Source organism: Dermacentor silvarum, chromosome 1 (genome assembly GCF_013339745.2).
Source record: "Dermacentor silvarum isolate Dsil-2018 chromosome 1, BIME_Dsil_1.4, whole genome shotgun sequence".
In the NCBI taxonomy this organism is placed as follows: Eukaryota; Metazoa; Arthropoda; class Arachnida; order Ixodida; family Ixodidae; genus Dermacentor; species Dermacentor silvarum.
The window spans coordinates 347,830,854-347,851,527 of NC_051154.1; the positions used below are offsets into that span (position 1 = coordinate 347,830,854).

Here is a 20,674-nt window from a genome sequence, read left to right on the forward strand (position 1 = left end):
TAACGCCGTCGCCGCACGCCGTATGTGCAAGTGAAAGCGTGCAAGGGGAGGCGAGAACCGCGTCTAAATCACACGTGCGAAAGAAAGAAAAGCAGGAAGGAAGGGCACCTTCTTCAGTTGCGCTCGAGGCACCGGCAGGGGAGCGAGGGGGGAGGGATAGCGGGCAGCGTTGTGCTCTGGCATTAACTCCGTAATGCGGGGCAGCGCGGTCGCTCAGGTCGTATCTTGAAAGCGATCTGCGTGGGGGCAGTCTACGCAGTGTAGGTGCGTCAGCAGCTCGTAGCTTTGTGCGTGCTGTGTGTTCTCGGCGCTCAGTTTGCGTCGAAGCAATAGACAACAGCACGAAGGTCACTTCGATCGCGTTTGCAGCGGCGCTTAAATTCCTCACGCCAGCATTTGACAGCGCGTGTCCGCGCTCATCGAGTGTGTTGTGTTCATGTTTGCCTGTGGGCGCTGACACCATGCTTGTTAATATAGTTAATAAGCTAATGTTTACAGTTTATACGGACAATAAAACTACTATTCTTACTTTGTAAAGCTGTCTACTATAATTTGCTATCGCAATCGATACTTCGGCTGTCGGGCGCAACTACGACTTTTTTTCACATGTAAGAATTAAAATAACATTGTGTGCAGTTCAACACTACTTCCATTTCTCAATTTTTCCTGTTTCCCGGCTCTTACGTTTTTTTTTTTTTTTTTTTACTGTCCCGTGAAAAACGTATCAGCGGGGTTCTACTGTATTTGTATTTAATTCTAAAACTAAGCCAGTCAAAGTTTCTCAAACATTCCATTCAAATATTCAAGGCAAGTCAAATATATTTCTGGCTGTGCAGGAGCAGACACGATTCTTTGCACTTTTTTGTATCGAAATTGCGAATGTGCGCCTGATTTTGTGCAAGTATACTTGGCATGGTCCTGTCATTGTGAAATTTTGTGCATAAGGTAAACTCGGCCATCAAACAGGCAAGTTTTGTGGAAAATCCAGCCTCTCGGTGGCGAGAAGCACAGGTCTGTGAACAGCGAGCAGCGAGAGCCCAACTTAGCACAACAAAAGAGAATGGGAGCGATTGTGCAAAGAGTCCAACTGCAATAAGAATGCTTTTCTATGAAGTATAGGTTCAATGTGTCGACCCAATGCAGCAAAGCCCGTTCACGCGGCCTTAATAAGGAAACGTGCCAGCTGTCCACTGCACGCCCACCTTGGCCCTCAATGGAGCACATTGTGCTCCTGTTATAACATTTAGCATAGTGATGGGCGATCCACTACCGCAATACACACCCAAGCGGGACCAATCACTTGTGCAGATCCTGCAGGCAATAGGTAATCTGCTTTGGGCGTTACCACGATGCCTGTGTGCGTTGCACTGTGATTCTAGACATATGGGTATGCGTACATTATGCATAGTTAGAATTATTATGAAAATATTTTAAGCAATCAAAGGTACCGTTGCCCCCTTTCACAACCCGCTTTAAATCGTGGTTCCATTATATTCTTCCAAATGCAGTATTTTGACGGCGGTGAGTCGGTCAGATGTGCCACACTGAAGGAAAACAACCGAAAGGGGAGCTTGCTGCAGGAGTCCTGCATGCATGGTGCAAGACGTAAAGGAGCTAGAATCCCATAGTTACTTTATAAGCAATAGTCGTAGCACCACCACTTCATTTTGGTTAAATACTAGTGCACCTTATGCCTTGCTCCTTTGTCATTACCTATTCAGGGCTACTCACAGTCCCGATGCCTTCCTTATTGCTTGAGAACAAATGCACTGAGTGACAAATGGCACAAGACCAAGTGCCTCCGAGTTAACAGGCATTTGATGCTAAATAATATTGCAGAGTTTGGCGAGACAAGAGATAAAGTGTGAAATACTCAATTTTTGAAAATTACAAGGGTCAAATAAAGAAGCTCTTATCCTAATGGCTTTACTAGTTTATTGTTTTACTGTTGGCAACACGTTCCAACATTTAACAAATTGCGTATAAATACACCAACACATCATTATTTGATATTTGATTTCATACTCGAAGCTAAGCAGTACTCATATTTGAAAATTTAGATATTCACACACATCCCTAGCAAACAATTAACAGTGTTTTCCTGCAATGTCCTGACGTGCCTTAGGAACAAGGTTTCCAGCAGCGCCTTGAGATTCTGCTTCATGACAATGCACTAGCCCATCGGTTCTCAAAGTGGGTTCCGTGGAACCCAGGGGTTCCGCAAGCACCTGCTCTGGGTTCCACGAGCCACTGATAAATTTTCCCCGGTCCCGCGCTCGACAAGTGGCTAAAACGACGAACACAAGGTGCGCTTGATCCAAAGAACCTCCATTACCCATTACCCATGCCCGAATGTCAAAAAGCCCATCACAGTGTGTAACAGCAACGCGCAAACTGCGCATTAAATCCGCAGCCAGCTTGTAGCCACCCAACCTCCGAAAACGGGTAGCGTGCCCAACTTTCACAACTGAATTTCACAGGCCATAATTTACCACCGTGCGCCTTTCTCCCATTTGTAGATAGGGTAGGTGCCGATAGCGTGCGCACTGACGTATGCGTCGGAGGAATAAAAAAACTGTCGCAGTTTCACCTGAAAGGCGAAGAATCAATTGCGATAGCAAATTAGTAGAGAGCTATACCGAGTAAGGATAGTAGTTTTATCAGCTGTATGAACTTGGACATGTAGCAGCACCAGCAACGCGCAGAACTGTTGTCGACGCCGTCGGCGTTCTGCCTGCGTTTGCACCCAACGCGCGCGGCGTTGGGGACTGTTGCCGGTGCCTCTGGGGGCGGCTCGGAGGTTTTCGACGAGATCAGAACGGGGTCGAGCAGTGTCGGAAATCTTTACCGCCTTCTTGCCTCACGTTTTTATATAAATACGCATTTGGTGCCGCAGCTAAACGTCGCCTCCCCTCCCTCTCTCCTGTCCCCGCACGACTTTTCGTGCGACGGAAGTAGCGCATGCTCTCCGTGCATTCGTTCCCCGTGAAAGCGTGCATCCCTCACGCGCTTTCAGTCGCACATACAGCATATGGTGCGTGGCGACGATTTTATCGCCGTTGCGACTCCATACAGAACCTCACGACGACGGCGACGGCAGAAATCCGCTTTGGGGTGTCCATATAATTGCTATCGCAATAAAATAAATGCGCAGAGCACCACAAGTACGCGCCGCAGAAGAGCAAAAACAACGCTAGCGTCCAACCGAAGCAAAACAGCGCAATCCGTGTCGCCATGGTCCTCAGTGGCAATCGTACGCAATACGTGACTGACAGCAACGCCGAAACACTTCATGCCTAATTGTACGCTCAAAGCCTCTATTCTTGCGTTAATCGCCGCGGGTAACACAGCGTTGGTGGCTAGCCGCGTGCCTTCATAAGTGCGTAGTCGCCATCCATGATCGCGCCGATAGTGACCGCGGTTTCGTACACACTTGCTGCAGCAAACGGTAGTTTCGTTTTAACTTGGTGCGTGCGTCGGCTGCCTGCCTTCTGAACCGCAAGGTCTCCGTCCATGATCGCGTTGATAGCGGCCGCGGTTTCGTTCGCAGCGGTTGCGGCAAGAAGTAGTATCGCTTTGACTCAGTGCAAAGCTGTCGAAGATTAAAGAGTACCGGCTACATCACGAAGGACGGGCAATTTGTTGGCGACCAGCTCAGTGGCGAAAAAAATAATTAGGATGTGCACGCGGTTGTGAAAAGCGTGTCTCAGATAAAGATGTGCGCTGCGAAGGTGTTGCGAGGCCTTCGCCGCTGCTAGCGCTAATTCATGAGATGACGAGAATTGCAGCTTCCGCACTGCTCTTCTGCAAATATAAATAACATTTCCCGATTCATTCAATAAATAAAAGCGCGTTGACGTAGTAAGCATTTGTTCGTTTTCTTGATACACCCTCGATAATTCGACATTCGGTGAATTAGGACATTTTAATTCAGTTAATTCGGGGCGGGGGATCCTTGGCACTTCATGGAGCTTAGCAGGGTTCCCCGGAACGAATGTGCTTGAGAACCCCAGCACTAGCCTATTCCTTGCCCACTGTGCGTGAGTTTTTAGCATCTGCAAAGATGGCCATTGTTCCACACCCTCCTTATTGTTAGACTTTTCTCCCTGCGATTATATTTTGCCTTTTCCAATCTGAAGACAAAGCTGATGGGAAAGATCTTTCACATGACAGCTGAGATTCAGAGATTCGCATGGTAAGCAGTCAAGAACCTTGCACAAATATAGCCTTGATGTGTGCTTTCAAGCTTTGAAATCTTGCTGGGACAAGTGTATCGACACAGGAGGAAAGTATTTTGTAGGACCTTAAGTCAACAAATAGATTTAGTAACTGCACGTAGGGATGCACGACTCTCACCCGTACCCTGTTGTTTTGCCCGCACGGCTCTCGTGTCTCCTGTAATCTAGCTTCCCCGCGTAGCTAAGCGCCGGCGTAGATGTTACAAGAGATGGCGCGGGTGTTGCGCTGCTAGCGCCACCTAACGGCGGGGTTAGTCGGGTGCACGAGGGAGCAGGGTCTTCCTCTTCGGCTTGGGATCGGTGAACAGCACGCACGGACGCTTTGCACGTGCGCCGGCCGCTTCGCAAGACCGTCTCGCAAGGCTAGGAGCAGGGCACCAGTATGGATGAACATGGATCATTCAAACGCGCCACCGTTTGCGTGACCGTACACGTGAACGACTAGGTGATGGGGTCATAGCATGGGGCGAACATATTCGATCGCTATCCGGTCGCGGTGAGTTGAACTTCCTTGATTTGTCCCGCACCCATGTGAATGTTCTGAGTAGTAATTCACCTCGCATGCATTAGTGTATGAAAGGTGCAATAAATGCCCTTTTGATTGTTTTCACTACTGTGTTGTCGTTCTTTTGTCCCAAGAGCACGTGTGAGAACCCACAACGTGCAGCTTTTAATAAATTAATTTCAGGGGGCTTTTAGATTTGCCCTCGCAAACAGTCATGGCAGTAATGTTTAAAAAATTTGTGCAAATAAACAATTCAAGAAAGCAAAACAGAATGCCAAACTTGTAAGCAATTCAAATACCTTTTTGTCGGAGCGCTCGACAATGTTGCGTGTCTTATCTTTGTCTCGGTCACGTAAACGGGCTGCAAACTCGTCTCGCTCTTTGAGATCTCGCAACCGTTCATCTTCTGGATCAGAGTCCCAGTTAGGTTCCTGCTTCACTTTCACCCCCTCACCACTACTGCTGGCGGTTGGCCTGCACGAAAGGATGACACCATAAACGTTGTAAAGCGGTATGCGCGAATAGTACATACTTAAGTACAATTCCACCTGACAACTGAAAACACTTTCACATCAGTGGTGACGCGAAGGCAAACGTGCAATTTTATGTACATGGTTATAGAAGCACATATAGTGTAGACTCGAGCAAGCCTGTACAAAATGTCAGTGCAGTCACTGCTTGGTCACTATGGTGTCAGGAAAAGTGGCAAAAAACCAGATAATGTCTACAATACAAGGATATGGCAAGACAAACATTGCCAGTGTTTTGGCTTCGATAAACAAAACTGCGCCGCAAGTGGACTGCCATATTCGACATGTGTTTTCCACTTTTCATGTGTGCTTCTCATGGGCAGTGGAAAGAGACAAAGTTTCCAAGCTCCCAAATAAAAGAGCCTTCCAAGAAATCGAAGAGGATTTGGCAGCCTAACTAAAGCATCAATGCTCTCTGCATCTTGCCAACATATTTTAAGGCCAGTAGGCACAGGATTACCCATTTAATAAGCAGTACTGGCTTCTCATTATGTCAGCACTTTTGTCGTGCGTGCTTTTAAGGAATGAATATTGAATGCTCTGGACAGCACAGAGGAGTACCTCTGTGTACATCTTTCTATAAACCTCTCTAACAATGCATCGGAGGAGAGTGAGAGTGAATGAGCAGGCAGCATGGCTTTAACGAATCATTCTGTTCACTGGGCTATACTGCAACACAAAGGACAAAATAAAAGAAACAGACACACATGTGCACAAATGTGTGACAAACTTGTGCACAAATGTGTGCCAGTTTCGTTTATTTTGTCCCTTGTGTAACAGTACAGCGCAGTGAACAGAACAATGTCATACCAATAAGCCTCAGTCGAAGCCTTATTGAGGCTTTAATAAGGAAAGATTATCAAAGTAAGTGTTTGTAGGACGTATTATATGCGAATAAAACTTCTTTTTCTTTTGTGCGGTCTCAATATTACCTTTCCTATTATATTAGGACTTTTGCAGTACAGTTCCCGAATTCTAGCTGGCACCAGTAGTCATTTAATAAAGTTTTTCATCCATCCATCCAACCAGTAGTCATTTACGAATGAGCTAGAACAGCCTTACGCTTAAGGATGATGCAACAGTACCATGAACAGCAAAGAACCATGCAGAGAAGTTATGCGGGTCAAGAGGTATAATAATACAATCACAGATGGTGCCACAGTCAAGCCAAGCCACGTACCCATGAAACGACACAACACACGGGCCAACTCTGCACTGTGTTTACTATGCAATACAGATTCACCATGTAACTTCCTACAGAAATCATAAAAACAACGCTACAACAACCCATAGGGGTGAACCAGTAACATAAAATAGCTCTGAAAAAATTAAAAATCCAGTTTCACAATTTCTCCTATGAACAAATGCAACTCGGTGCATCCCAAGACAGCATGCTGTAGGACACGAAACAAATATGGGACAGTGGAAGTCAGTTGCTGCATCCAAAATAAAATTACAGCAGGGTATGCCACAAGAAAAACTGAGATGAAATTTAAGTCATAACTAACCCCTGCATTCTCAAACATACTCGACATGAAGCTCCTTCTCGGCTCCCCCAATTCGAGAACACTGCCGCCCCTTGACCGGATAAGACACACCGTTTCAAAAACGCTGCTCAGTGACTCCTAAAACAGCGAGTTGCTTGAGAAATGCCGCTACAGTAAGGTGCATTTGTGTAGTCGCCATGAGCACCTTGCAACAAAAGTTTCCTGGAGAGTCCCCGTGGAATGTCATTGAAGCACAATTGAAGAGCGGTGCTGCCACATGCTTCCTTAACAGTTTCACTGTGGCAGCACTTTTTCATCTCGATTCCTGAGTGTGATGATGGCCCACCAGTGGGTCACTCGTCATGTTCCTCTGGTGCGTCGTGACCCACTGATGAGTCATTAGTATTTCGTGCTCCTTTGAAACTTCCTCAAAGTGAAGAGAGGTGGCAGCACGAAGTGTCAGACCAGAAGCAACAAATATTTTTTCCTGTCCATTGATTTCTAGCAGAAAAGCCCTGCACAGCTGCACAGGGAGTATAAGTGCCATGACACAGCTGTGACCCACGCCACAGTGAGCATGATATTGATGTAGAGTGTTCTTTTTCTTTCTAGGGTTTTACGTGCCAAAACCAGTCCTGATTATGAGGCATACCGTAGTGGAGGGCTCCAGATTAATTTTGACCACCTGGGCTTCTCTAACGTGTACTACAATGCAAGCACACGGGAGTTTTTGTATTTCGCCTCCACCAAAATGGAGTTGCCGCGGCCGGGATTCGATCCCACAACCTCGCACTCAGCAGCGCAACGCCTTAGCTGACTGAGCCACCGCAACAGGTATTATTGATGTAGAGTGTTGAATAGAGAAAGGTTATTGAATACAAGGGTAAATGGCAAAATATTTTGAGAGGCTCTACAAGAACTAGTGGCACAAGATTCTCAAACATTATGCATAATATATATGTAGAAAGTAAACAAAAACATGTAGTGGAAAGAGCTATATTAGGGGGTGGCATATTTATTACACCCAGAACAAAATAAAATTGCAGAGAATCACTGATTCTCCCTCGATAATATTTTCTATGAAAAAAAAAAGAACAACACACTTATATAAGGAAATCCAACCACAACACCTCTTTATTCACGCAGAGGAAGTCTACATAAGAGCAGGATAACTGCATGAAAATTACAGCTGCTGGAGTTTTTGAATGTCTTCTATGTACTCTCTATTGACCTCAGTGTTCTTAGCCCCCCTCCAGGGCAACTTTCCACACAAATGAAACTGCTGCTCAAGCAAACTTTACAAATCACAGGCGTAATACTGCTGCACAAAAGCAGCACAGGTATGTTTTTAGTTAAAGTTGCAAAGAAGCAATACAGTCACATGCTATATGGCATGGAGGGCAAGGGCTCACCTCTCCTCGTCACTTCCTTCATCTGCTTTCCGGCGGAGATGCCTTTTCTTTGATGTTTTCTGTAAAACAAACAAACAAACAAACCTCCTGTTAGAATGTAAAGCCTTAAAACAAAACTGCCTCCACCCTCTTGGAAAAGAACCAGGCAATAAAAGACCATATAAAAAAGACAAAAACAAACAGCAAGTCGGTTTAGAATAGTACAGTATTATTTCAGAACTCAATTTGCTTTGCTTTAGAATAACAAGACTCAATGCTAGCGGATCAAACCATGACCAAACTTTTCTTTATTTCTGTGGCAAATCCGTGGTCTAACAATGTTGGTGTGATGTAGCCAATTTGATGGTGCTATTATTTCTAACTTGCAGGAACATTTTACATAATTTGCCGCTTGATAGTAAGTGCAATGGTTTCAAATACATTGTCATCATTTGTAATTGCAAAACAATTAACTTGTCCAGAGATGACACTGTCAAGCATCCATGGCGTTACGAAAAGTGGAAGCAGTAACTTCAAGGTCCTTGCCACCAGTGTTTTGTTTTTGCTTCCTTACTGGATTTCCAAACCTCCACTTACAGTAAGGCTGGACTATTTCGTAGTATTCCAGAAATGTAATCTGTCAATCCAGTGCAATATTATAGTACTTCTTTTTAGTGTCTCTTTATTCGAGTCAGAGAAGCCATTTCCAGTAAGAAAAAGTATATATAACATAATTGTGACGCACTTATTATATACAGGAACCTGTTATTTATTAGCAGACCTCTCCCTGTAGTAGACAAAAGTGCAAGTACCAATTGAATTCCTAAGCATTCTACAGCTAGAAACCTCTACGCATAAACAGTCAAACCCAGAAAACTAACAGCAGGTGTTTCTGGCCAGGGACAGACACTTTCAGAACAACCACAAGGATAAAAGCTGCTTCCTGGCAGTTGGGCACTTCACTTTATTACCTTAAAGGCCCCCAGGGTTGGGGGTATTACATAAGTGGTGGGCAACAAGTATAAAGTAAATAAATACACAAGGAAAGGATGTTTAAGTACATGTTTGCTCGCGGTTAAATATGGAAGTTATACAGTTCAAAAATGTGGATGGGCAGGTGATTGTGGCGATGTCGTGTGGAAGGCCGTTCCAGTCCGAGGCTGAGCGTGGGAAGAATGATGAGGCAAAAGTGGTAGTGTGCGCACGTGGCCGGGCGACTTGGAGCGGATGACCAATGCAAAGTGAAATTCGTGCCGAAGGACTGATGTAGGGTGGATGATTAAGTGAGCTGTAAAAAAAACTTATGGAATAAGTACAAACTAGCGATACGACGCCGACAAGCAAGGGTTGATATGCCGGACTCTGCTTTTAACGATGATATACTGGTATTGTATGAATAGCATGAATGAATGAATCTTGTGGCACGATTTTGTACCGATTCTAGGCACTTTATTAGATATTTTTGGTTAGGGCTCCAGATGGCAGATGCGTATTCCAGCTTAGAATGTATGAGTGACTTGTGCGCAAGCAGTTTTAGGTCTGGTGGCGCGTGACGTAGATGACGTTTTAAGAACCCAAGGCTTTTGTTAGCAGATGATACGATTTTAGTGACATGCGCATTCCAGGTTAGACCATTAGACAACGTTACGCCAAGGTACTTATAAGACTGTATTAATTCTATGGTGACATGCGAGATAGTATAAGGGAACAGAACAGGATTACGTTTTTGGTTGAACGACACGAGTTTGCATTTATTGGGGTTTAGTTCCATGAGCCATCGGTTACACCAGTTCTGGACGCAGTTAAGGTCACTTTGGAGAGCTAGTTGATCAGAGGGGTTATTAACTGTGCGATAGATAACACAGTCATTGGCAAAGATACGGACGTTACAAGAGACATGCGTTGGTAGGTCATTAATATATATTAAAAATGCAGGCAACAATGCATTTCAACATAAGTAGCAATCTTTAGGGTGAATCTTCCATTTAACTATCACTGGTAGCTACACTCCATTTCATGCTCAGCAGGCCATGCTTAAAAAAGCTACGCAAGTAGTCCTGTCATATAAGTCTCACTCCGCGTGTTTAGCAGTGCAGTGATTTTTGATCTGCAACGCTTTCTACCAAAAAGCTACTTCACCTATAACGACAATTTGCAGACGTAAGGTTACATCAAATCACGTATTATTTGTCTTCCAGTATGTGATAGGCTACTACTATATATCAACATCTGCTGAAGGGCTAATTAACTTTTCAGGGAGTTTAAAAGCTATCTCTTGTTCAAATAGACATTCAGAGTGATTGTGCCTTTAGTAAAGCACTCAAGGTAAGAAGAGAAAATTCGGCTCAGACTGAATGGGTTCTTAGGGTATTTAGTAATTTAAAGGACCTTGTTATGGACACTGAAATTGAGCTGTCAAGCTGAGTGATGTTCACAAGAAAAAGTGTTTTAAAGGGTCCCTGAAACGGTTCGGATAAATTTTGTAGACGCGTAGGGTACAGCTACAGTAAAACATTTGCATCACAATTTAAGTGAAGCGTTTCATATTAAGAGAGCTACGGACAATTACAAGTTACCCTCCTCCCTAGCCATGCATTTCCTCCTCAACTCGTTCGCCGAGTGATTGGGGCTAAGCTCCGCCTTCGCTCGTTCTACGTCATGTTGTGATGTGTCATCAATTTCTGGTTGTCTTGGAGCCAGCGCACGAAGGCTCTCCAACCTCTCCGCTAGCCGCCCGGCCGTTGATCCCCAGCGAGAGCGATCAAGCAGAGTGCGTTGCGAGCGTTCTGTCGCAGCGCCGAGCGTGTCCAGTATTCCGGTAACCACAGGCGAGCTGGGTATTTTGACGGATAGCCAGAGGCGTAAACTAAAGGCCCTCCATACCGCTGTGATGAAGGAGCTTCGTAGACGTGCGTGAGTGACCTGATCGGCATGTGCGGTCCAGCCATCTGGTGGCGCAGAGCTTAACCAGTCATACAGAGCTAATATTCCTGTAACCAAGTGTAAAACAATTTAAACATGACGTGTTCCAGATTATGCTCCTGATAAAAATTTTATTCAGCAGCACAGTAGACAAAACTTGGTTACTGCTATATTAGCTGTGTGTTTGGTTGAGCTTTGTGCCACCAGGTGGCTGCACCGTGCAAGCAGTTCACTTTTGCGCTTCCGTTCATCACGTAAAACGTGGTAAAGCGGCCAGTACACTTGCGCTTGCGCTTACCTGAATACCGGACACGCTAAACTCTACTGTGGCAAACCTTCAACGTGAAGCAACGGTCGCTAACACGTAGATGCTGGCACCGTTTGAATACCGAAAGTCCAATGCGCTGCAGCCACTTCGCTAGTCTGCTGCCTTGCAGTGGGGCACGATGTCGCAGCTTGACATGTCGCCGATCGCTACGTTTGCAGCCCACAACGCAACAAGGACGAACCATGTTGCTCGCGAAAAGAAAGAACAAGACCAACACTGACCACGCAGCTCTCGTTAACATGGAGCATGTTTTAACACAAGCAGACAACACTTGCTGTAGGCCGGAAGTGCTTTTAGTGTAGTGATACATGTCCTTATGCATTCTGTTTCTGTTACTTTCTTTTTATAGAAACAAATTAACTAACATCTAAACTATTACGAACATTTGTTCACGATAATGTTGGAAAAATTATCGATGACGCGCCCTGGGCCGCCAATCAGATAGCTGGCCCAGTGACGTGTTATGGGCAAATCGCGTCACTTGCACACGAAACTTAGCCGATTGGCGTGCTGCGATCGGTAGTGATGTACCTTTTTAAAACTGTATAATAAATTACACGCTTTACGTGGAGCGCTTAGATGCATCAATTAATGATCAGAAGGACCTACTCTAACGACTAGCATCATCTAGCATATCATAAAAAGACGGCAAATAATTTTGACTTCCCCATTTTGTAATTGAAGTTTTGATAATGTTCATCCACCTCCGTGGACTAATATTTGAATGCTTTGAGACACATGGTTCATTAAGTGTGTACTGTTACAAAGTTCGGACTGGGACTTGTACATCAACAAAAAGGAGGAAGCAGTTGTGTATCCGCTTGATCTTAGGCAAGAACACACAATGACGTCCATAGTGTTGACTTTGCAATGTATTTAACCAAACATAATAAAGGAACACTATGCATAATTTAGGCAAACTAAATGGTACACACATTTCTGTAAGATAATAAGCATACTCTCATTGTCTCACAAAAACAGCACGCTGTTACCGAGTGTTATGACACAACACACACACATTTATGCATAATCTCACAAACATAGTGCCAAAACACATTAATTAGCCTGACTGCGGCCAGTACATTTATTTTCAGGAACAGCAAGGAATCCTCACACTTTTAAAGCACATAGCTTTCTTTAGCTGTTTCACCTGTTTTCCTCGTTGGATTTTCCCTGCTGATACAAAAGCACCTTTGCAAAGGGTGTGTGCCCTCGTGCAACCAAGTTGTGGGCAGGTTTGGCACCAAACACCAGCTGTAGCATAGGTGGACATCATGTGCACACATGATGTCCACCTATACTACTGCTGCAGATGTGCTGGTTAACGGGTCTGTTCTCCACAGAATTACGCAATTAAACAACAAATACTACCTAAATATCCCCACTGCAACAAATGTGCCTTCAAGCGCATCAGCCCTTTAATAAAGTGTTTACCTTTCTAGAAGCATTTGGCTATTCACTTACACTCACCGTTGATGGTTGCTGCACAATACTTTAAAAGTCGAAATCCCATCATGTGAGTTTGCCACAGTTTTTACAATGCAATGGGAATACAAAGGGTCTCTTCTCTTTGCTTCCTTCTCCCATGGTCAACAAGATGAATGTACAACAGCCTTTCTTTTTGCCTTTGTAAGAAAATGTCAACCATAACACTCTTGGCTGAAGTCACATTTTAAATAAGAGTGCAAGCACCAGAGAAAAAGGGCAACATACTTCAAAAGTGAACTCGTGTTGGTTTGTCTATGGGCACTGCATGACAGCACAAAAACATCCTGTTTAATCCTGTCTGGACAGACTGGATGCAACTACAACTGGTATGTTCAGAGATGATGCCATCAGATGCATGCTGAAGCACAGCTTGCTGCATTTAAGGAATGCAGAACACATAAATGAAAGGCATATTACACAGCATGACAAGCGAACACAAGTACATGGGAACATGACACAGGGCATGTTTTCTTTTTTACTGCACGTAATGTCTGTCAGTAAGCACAAACTTGCCCAGTAACAAGTTCTCCTGAATATCTAACCATTTCCTGCACCGTGGATAACATGCTAAGAGAGACGCACCTTCTTAGCACTAGCTGTTGATGGTGCTTCATCATCACTGTCGGGAAGCAGCGCGTACTTAGCATTCTGCTCAAGCACTTCTCGTATAGCTCGTTCATGGGCACGTGCTGGCTTCTCGCGCTGCTCCTTGTGCGGTACCTGCATGCATAAAACACAAGTGTTGTGGCAGCGCCACATATGACCAGGGTTCAGGTGAATCATCATGTTTTGTTTGGAATGTTAATCTCGACTGTCTTTATCCACCCCTTTTTTTAAAGTCTAACTTGCAGCCAGTTCCCTTTAGTGCAAAGCAATTGAATGATTTGTGGGGTTTAACATCCCTAAGAAACAATGGTGCTATGACAGGTGCTGTAGGGGAGGGCTCCGGAATAACTTTAACCACTTGCGTTTTTTAATGTGTACTTAAACTTGGGTACACAAGCTTTTTTAGCTTTGCCACGGGGGCAAAATGCAGCCACCACGGCTAGAAAGCTAACCTGCAACATCGTGCTCAGCAGCAGAATGCCATAGCCCCTGAGCCACCGAGTCAGGTGTTTAGTAGGAAGTGGTGAAAAATTCTTCCCAAAGCACCTCAATAGATAAAGCAGCACAACTTAACAAAAAAATCAGAACTCCATACCTCATTAACATTAAACACATTCAACTGGGGAAAGCGATGCATCACAGCTACCAACGCGTCTTGAAATCATTACATGATGTAACAGGCAAGCCATAGCTGGAAAACCTTACCACTATTTATTTAAATTGTAAAACCTAGATTAATCTAATTGATTCATCAGAAGTACGCGACGTTGCAATATTTCCAATGTCTACAACAACCAATAGCTAAAAATATAGAATGAATATTTACCAGCAAGACAAATAACCCTCTGAATGAAGGCGAGGTACACAGAATATAGCAGCTTGCTGCTGGTCAGACTGATAGTCGGATTACACTACACTTGTGCAACTCGTCCTCTTGACAAATTCTTGACAAGATATAGACCTTTTTCATGGCGTTCCCGTGAGTGCTGCCATGTTTGATCACATGGTCATGCGTCCATTGCTTGCCTCAGCTGCCTTTGTTGGCTCTGTATTCACAATGGATGTATATGATGCCTTAGTGAGGCTCGGCAAACTTATTTCGGCAGATATCGTAGACGATGACTGGGTAGATGACAGGATGACAGGAAGCTTTCGCCACTGCTTCAGAGGACATGTAAACACTTTCGGAGCTTATTGTGCCTTGTTCAAATGGTGCAAGCAGCTTGTACTAGAAGCGGGGCTAGAAATGTATTCCAAGCTGCCTGAACTTTACGCTTCTGAATTAAATCGGAATCAATGTCTTTTGCTTTTTATTTGCCAATAACTTTGAAGCAGCGGTTTGTCATGTTTCTGACTCGGTAACATTCCCCAGTGTGGTCACTATTTGATCGTTTATTTTCTGCCTAATCGCTCGTGGGTGTACTCAGTTGCGGTAGATTTGTTCTGGCTACACACAAAGGCTTAGAACATAGATTTTCTGTACTTTGTAATAGCTTGTAGCAAAGATGTATTATTGCTAGTCCCTCGCTTAGTTTGTGGACTATGACGAAACATTCAGCTTCGAATATTCGTGTGCTGTCGGTGCAGTCTATCACGCATGCTTCGACGCATTGATTCAAGTGTGCACCTATTCACTTATTCTTTATACGTGGCCAATAAAGTGGGCGTAAGATCGAGGGTAAGTTGGGGTGGATGTGTGAAGATAACGTGCGAGAAGGCAGCACTACTTCTTTTGTCACTGTCTAACAAGCGGTGCTCCCTCTTGCCAATGTTCCGGGATTGAAGTCCTTTTTTTGGGAGTTAGTGACACAATGCTGGCGTATGAGTAAATTTTTTTATCCTCAAGGAAAGCCGTGCATCGCGAAGGGCCGCTAACACGGGTAGCCCTTGTGCAGCGGTCCATCAACTTAGCCACACAGATTCATTCCATTTCTTAATATGCCAGTGGTTATTGACAGCTTTCACGTGGCATCACCGACCCAGCTTATGACCGTGCTGGTGCACCTGCATGGTGGCTACAATAATGTCAATGCAAGCAATGTATTTTTGTAGCCAACTACTGCACATGTCTTCCCTCTACCGTTACACATTTTGCAGCATGAATGAAGCACAGTGCGTTAGTGATCACTCAGTTGCATTTCCGACAGCTGATGGCATAGTAACAAGGCAGGAGCGGTAATGGTTTCGCATTCGTGCGCTTTCGCTTGCGGCAACGTGCACCGCGCCCCCGAAGGCATCATTTCGTTCCTCAAGAGCAAACTACTCTGCAAAAGGAGTCTGTAGTATATATGAATAGCTTTGATTTGTCTTTTTAGTTTGATCTTTAAAACAGTGCCGTGTCAAAGGCAGTAATTTGGCCAAGTTGGTCTGCCATACTGGGATCCCAAGTAGTGCAGAAAGACAAGGACAGACATAAGAACAAAAGCACACGGTGCTATGTGTGCTCTCTTTTTAACGCTACTTAGGACCCCAGTGTCGTGTGAACATTCCATCCACTATTTTGACAGACTCTGTAAGCATACTGTGCATTAAAAATTGTCACCTGATTGGTGCATGCTTGCAATATTTTCAAGGCATGCATTTTTCTTTTCTTGCTGCATTTTTTTCTCACAAAATTCACTACAGCATCATTTAGAAAGGGCAGCAGTGGAAGCTTAATGTGAAAGTGCACTAAAAAAGAAAAAAGAAGGAGCCCGTTACCATAACTACATCGTTCTCGTGCGGTTTCGGTGTGATACCAAGAGCGCGTGCTTGTTGAACAAGTGTGCTCTTTAGTTGCAATACTGCTTTCAAATGTTTATGCTTAAATATTCACCAACCACCACTTTTTCTAGTTAATTTTACACATTCCCTTCCCGACTGAATCTGTAATTGGACATGTGTTTTCAAAATCGCTAAATCAAGCAATCGGTAAGGCACATTCTGTGTATTTCTCACCCCAATGCTATCCACTTTCCAGACAACTCTTCACTTTGTGTTACATTTATTTTCTTCATGCGGCTGCTACATGCTGAAGTAAATTGTCACACCGATAGTAATTTTTTTTTCGCACGCAATGACGAGGTGCTGCATCTCCTACCGTATCTTTGCAGTGAGCAACGACTCGCCTACTGATGTAGTGACATGCACTGAACACGTTTTCAAAATGTCATTTACATAATTATAAAACATGATAATTCAATGCCTATATCATGACACGTTCGTACATTAAGTCAAGACAGAACGGGCACGGCAGCCTACATTCAAGAAAATTTACTTCAATCGAGAGAATTTTTCACGCCTCACCAAGGAACACAGCGCTTCATCGCTCAATGTATCATTTGTGAAGACGATCATGGCATGAAAGGACTCGACACTGCTTCGCGCGTAAAAACACGTTACGTTACGTACCTTGTCCCACAGCTGCCCCACGAATCCGACGACATCGTCGTTAACAGAAATAGTGCCGGTGTCACGTATCTTCGCAACGAGGTCCTGTCGAGATGAACTCTTCTGGGCCATGTTAACTAGAAATTGAGCAACATAGCGATCGCTCAACCCCAAAATGGAGTGCAGCTGATCGCTGACCCACTGCTCGACGCCAGCCATGACGGGTTACAATATCGTTTTTAAAACTTGCACGGTCGAGTCAGTAGGCCGGTGCCTCGCGGCAGAGAAGTGCGTAGACACGCAACGCTGCGACAGCCCAGCACATGAAGGCACACGGAGCAAGGGTTAGTTCCTGTAAATAAGGTAGTTGAGCTTTCATAAATTGACGAGTTGATCGTCACTGTGATCACAAAAATCAGCTGTCGCTGAATACGAGTTCGGATGCGAGCTTAAAATATTGGTCTAAACATGGGTCTAAACGACATCGGCGTGTTCAACGCGCGCCGCCATTTTGCTGAATGCGGTCTCCATAGCGTTGGGCCTGCTGATTTTCTTTAGAATAAAGCTTAATCCCCACGTGGTTAAAAGATAAAAATTAAGATATCGCTTCATTTACTAGTTTGCCTCTAACGCACTCAATGTATCGGACGGCTTGACCTCAATAATTTTCGTCCATAAATATGCTTTAGGCCGTTACGGTGGCTAGATGGGTGTAGCCGCTATTAGCAGGCATCAGCAAGTGCAACGCTATGGACACCACGTTTAGCATAATGGCGGCGCGCATTGTACTGTGCATTGCTAAACTCGCATGCGAACTTTTATTCAACGAAATCTTATGCTTGTGATCACAGTGAACTCGTCAGTCGATCAAAGCTCAAGTGCCTCATCTAAGGAAACTAACCCTTGTTCCGTGTGCCTTCATGTGCGATGCAGTCGCTGCGTTGAGTGTCTACGCACATCAGCCGCGAGCCGCCGGCCTACTGACTCGGCCGACCAAGTTTTAGAAAGTGATGGCTGGCATCAAGTGGTGTGTCAGCGATCAGCTGCACTCCATTTTGGGGGATCAGCTGCACTCCATTTTGGGGTTGAGCGATCGCTATGTTGCCCAGTTTCTATTTAACATGGCCCAGAAGAGTTCGTCTCGACAGGACCTCGTTGAGAAGATACGTGACACCGGCACCATTTCTGTTGCCGATGTCGTCGGATTCGTGGGGCAGCTGTGGGACAAGGTACGTAACGTATTTTTACGTGTGAAGCAGTGTCGACGCCTTTCATGCCGTGATCGTCTTCACAAATGATACATTCAGCGATGAAGCGCTGTGTACTGCGTATGTATCGTTGTTCCTTGGCGGGCGTTCTAAATTATCTCGATTGAAGTAAACTTTCTTGAATCTGTGCTGTGGTGCCCGTTCTATCTTGACTTGGTGTACGAACGTGTCACGAGTTCTGACAGATACATGGAAGGGGCATGTAAATCTTGTTTGCGGTCAGTAGCCTAAATAAAATTTGTAAAACGTGTTAGGTGCACGTCAATTCATCAGCAGTCGAGTCTTTGCTCACTGCAAAGAAAGGGCATGCGATGCAGCGCCTTGTCATTAGAGACGCGCTTATCTGCGTAACATTTTAGCTTAAGCATGTTGCAGCGATTAAAAGGAAATGAATTTGACACAACTAAAGAGTAGACAGGAAAGCGGGTGGCGAAGGGTCAAAAAAGGCTCAGAACGTGCCTTACCGATTACACACGTCCAATTACAGGTACAGGGGGGATGCGAATGTGCAAAATTGGTGATTATTTGGAAGGTGATTATTGGTGATTCCTTAAGCATTCATAATTGAGAGCAGTGTTGCAACTAGAAAGGGCGAGGGTATAAAAAGCAATGCTTCCGGTTTTCTAAACTCAGCTTCGCCGCAATACAGTCATGCTATGTGTTGGTGCATACCAAAAGAGGAACCACGGTCGGAGAGGATGGCACCAACCCCGTAGAAACGAATGACAGGGGACCGCCCTGACCAAGTAGTGACGAAAGTGTTGGACATGAAACTACGGGAGCACGTAGTATCGTAAAACTGATTCAACATTTCAGAAAACATGAACGTCTGCTTCTCGTTATGGTCTCATGTATGGGGCGTGCAAGATGAGCGAAAAAATGGCTCAAATGGCCATAGCTACGTCCAAAATGGCTCAAAAGGCCAGCCAGTACACTTAGTAGGCGTCTCGGTGCTCTTACTCTAACAGGGACGGCGGGTGCATGCGTGTACAATATCGGTATGCTTGACCACGTAATTCGCTAGAGAGTCTGACCGGGCGTGTTGGTAAAATTGCATCTTAGGTTAGGTTAACTGCAATCCAAAGGGAAAAAAATAGCTGCAGAACCATCCATAAGAACAGCTTTGTCGCGTGCACAGTAGGTGTTGTTTACAACATTCCTCTGTCCTGCGGACGCGAATACAGTGGTCAAACGGGACGCTGTTTCAATGAACGATTAAAGGAGCACAATAATCATGTTTTTAACTCCATTTCTGGTCATCTCGGCATTCATTTCCGAGACCATCATTGCAAACCCTTATTCGATAGCACAAAAATTATCAGTCAGAAATTATTGAAGCGCTTGAAATTCACAGGTCTGGAGAGTGCTGTGTAAGTGCCCCTTCATTGTCACTTTGCGATAAAGAATTGCAATATTTAGTCACACAATTTGCATATTGTATGCTGGAAGCAGAGTCCGGAACACGTGCTACCCATCTGTACTTTCGGTCGTGCCTTGGCGTGGTATTTAAGCCTTGGTTATGCGCGCAACACAAAATTGTTGTAAGTCAGCACTCTTTCCTGTCACTTCACTCGCTTCCCATGTAGATCATCCGCGCTGCTAACCTAAGATGCAACTTTCCCAACACACCCAGTCAGCCACCCTTGCTAATTACATTTCTAGTATATCAGGCCCCTTTCTTTCTATATCAGACCCTAGTCTGATAGCCACTGTACTCGCATATTCTGTGTGCCGTGCTCGGACTTTGGCCTTCTGCATCTGCCATGAGCAGCTGCCCCCTGACGTTTTGGCCCTCTTCAGGGGCTTCCTGCCCTCTTCTAACCATGGAACTAGGTTGTGCAAGATCCTTCGATCCGAGTGGTTGCGACAAGCACCCCTGTACCTTGAGCTCCTTGTCCTGCGTGTGAAGGGCTCCACCAATGATTACACAAGTGTGGCACACTGGCGACAGGTCTCCCGAGCCATGGACCAACACACTGAGCATCTGTGGCAGCAGACGCTGACATGGCTTCGCTCTTGCTTACCCAAAAAGAAAGTGAGCAATGCGCCCATAGTGCACACGTTGGACGGTGTGAATCTTCCGGTACACGTAAGGCGCATTCTTTGCCAAGGCCCTAAATTAGTAAGAGTGCTCCAGAAGTATTGTCGCTTGTGAGGCAAGTGTCGGGTCGTGCACCAGAGTCTGAAGTGAACAGGTGTACCTCGGAAGGTGTCGACGTCCTATTAAGATGAAAAAGGCCCCAATGTAAACTCCCCCTGAGAAGTATTGTAGCATATTTGTGAAGCAACTCCCTATCTCTACTCATCTACGACAAAGAGAGGGATTTGCCGTCATGTCTAAGGTTGCTTTCATGTGCAAAGCTAAAGCGGGTATTGATGCATCCTTTTCTTGTCGTGATGGTGTGGTGCTCTCTGTCATTGGAAAAAGAGCACAAAAACTTTGCGTAAAACTAAATCTACCTAAATTAGCCTCATGACTAAAGAAACAGTGCCAACTTGAGCCTGGAATTGAAAAACTCACAAGGTGGACTGGCCCTTTTGT

At 44.9% G+C, this 20,674-nt stretch overlaps 1 protein-coding gene across 1 annotated transcript in view; it reads right to left on the reverse strand.

Annotated features, from left to right (window-relative positions):
- LOC119437400 (pre-mRNA-splicing factor ATP-dependent RNA helicase DHX16-like) overlaps nt 1–17,380 on the reverse strand; it is a 147,399-nt gene extending 130,019 nt beyond the window's left edge. The window contains exons 1-4 of the mRNA XM_037704429.2: nt 16,886–17,380; nt 13,472–13,609; nt 8,173–8,231; nt 5,043–5,217 (exon numbers count right to left, since the gene is read on the reverse strand). Of these exons, the coding sequence (XP_037560357.1) occupies nt 5,043–5,217; nt 8,173–8,231; nt 13,472–13,609; nt 16,886–17,083 (570 nt within the window). The 5' untranslated portion in view covers nt 17,084–17,380. The remainder of the gene's footprint in view (nt 1–5,042; nt 5,218–8,172; nt 8,232–13,471; nt 13,610–16,885) is intronic.
- Nucleotides 17,381–20,674: the final 3,294 nt, after the last annotated feature.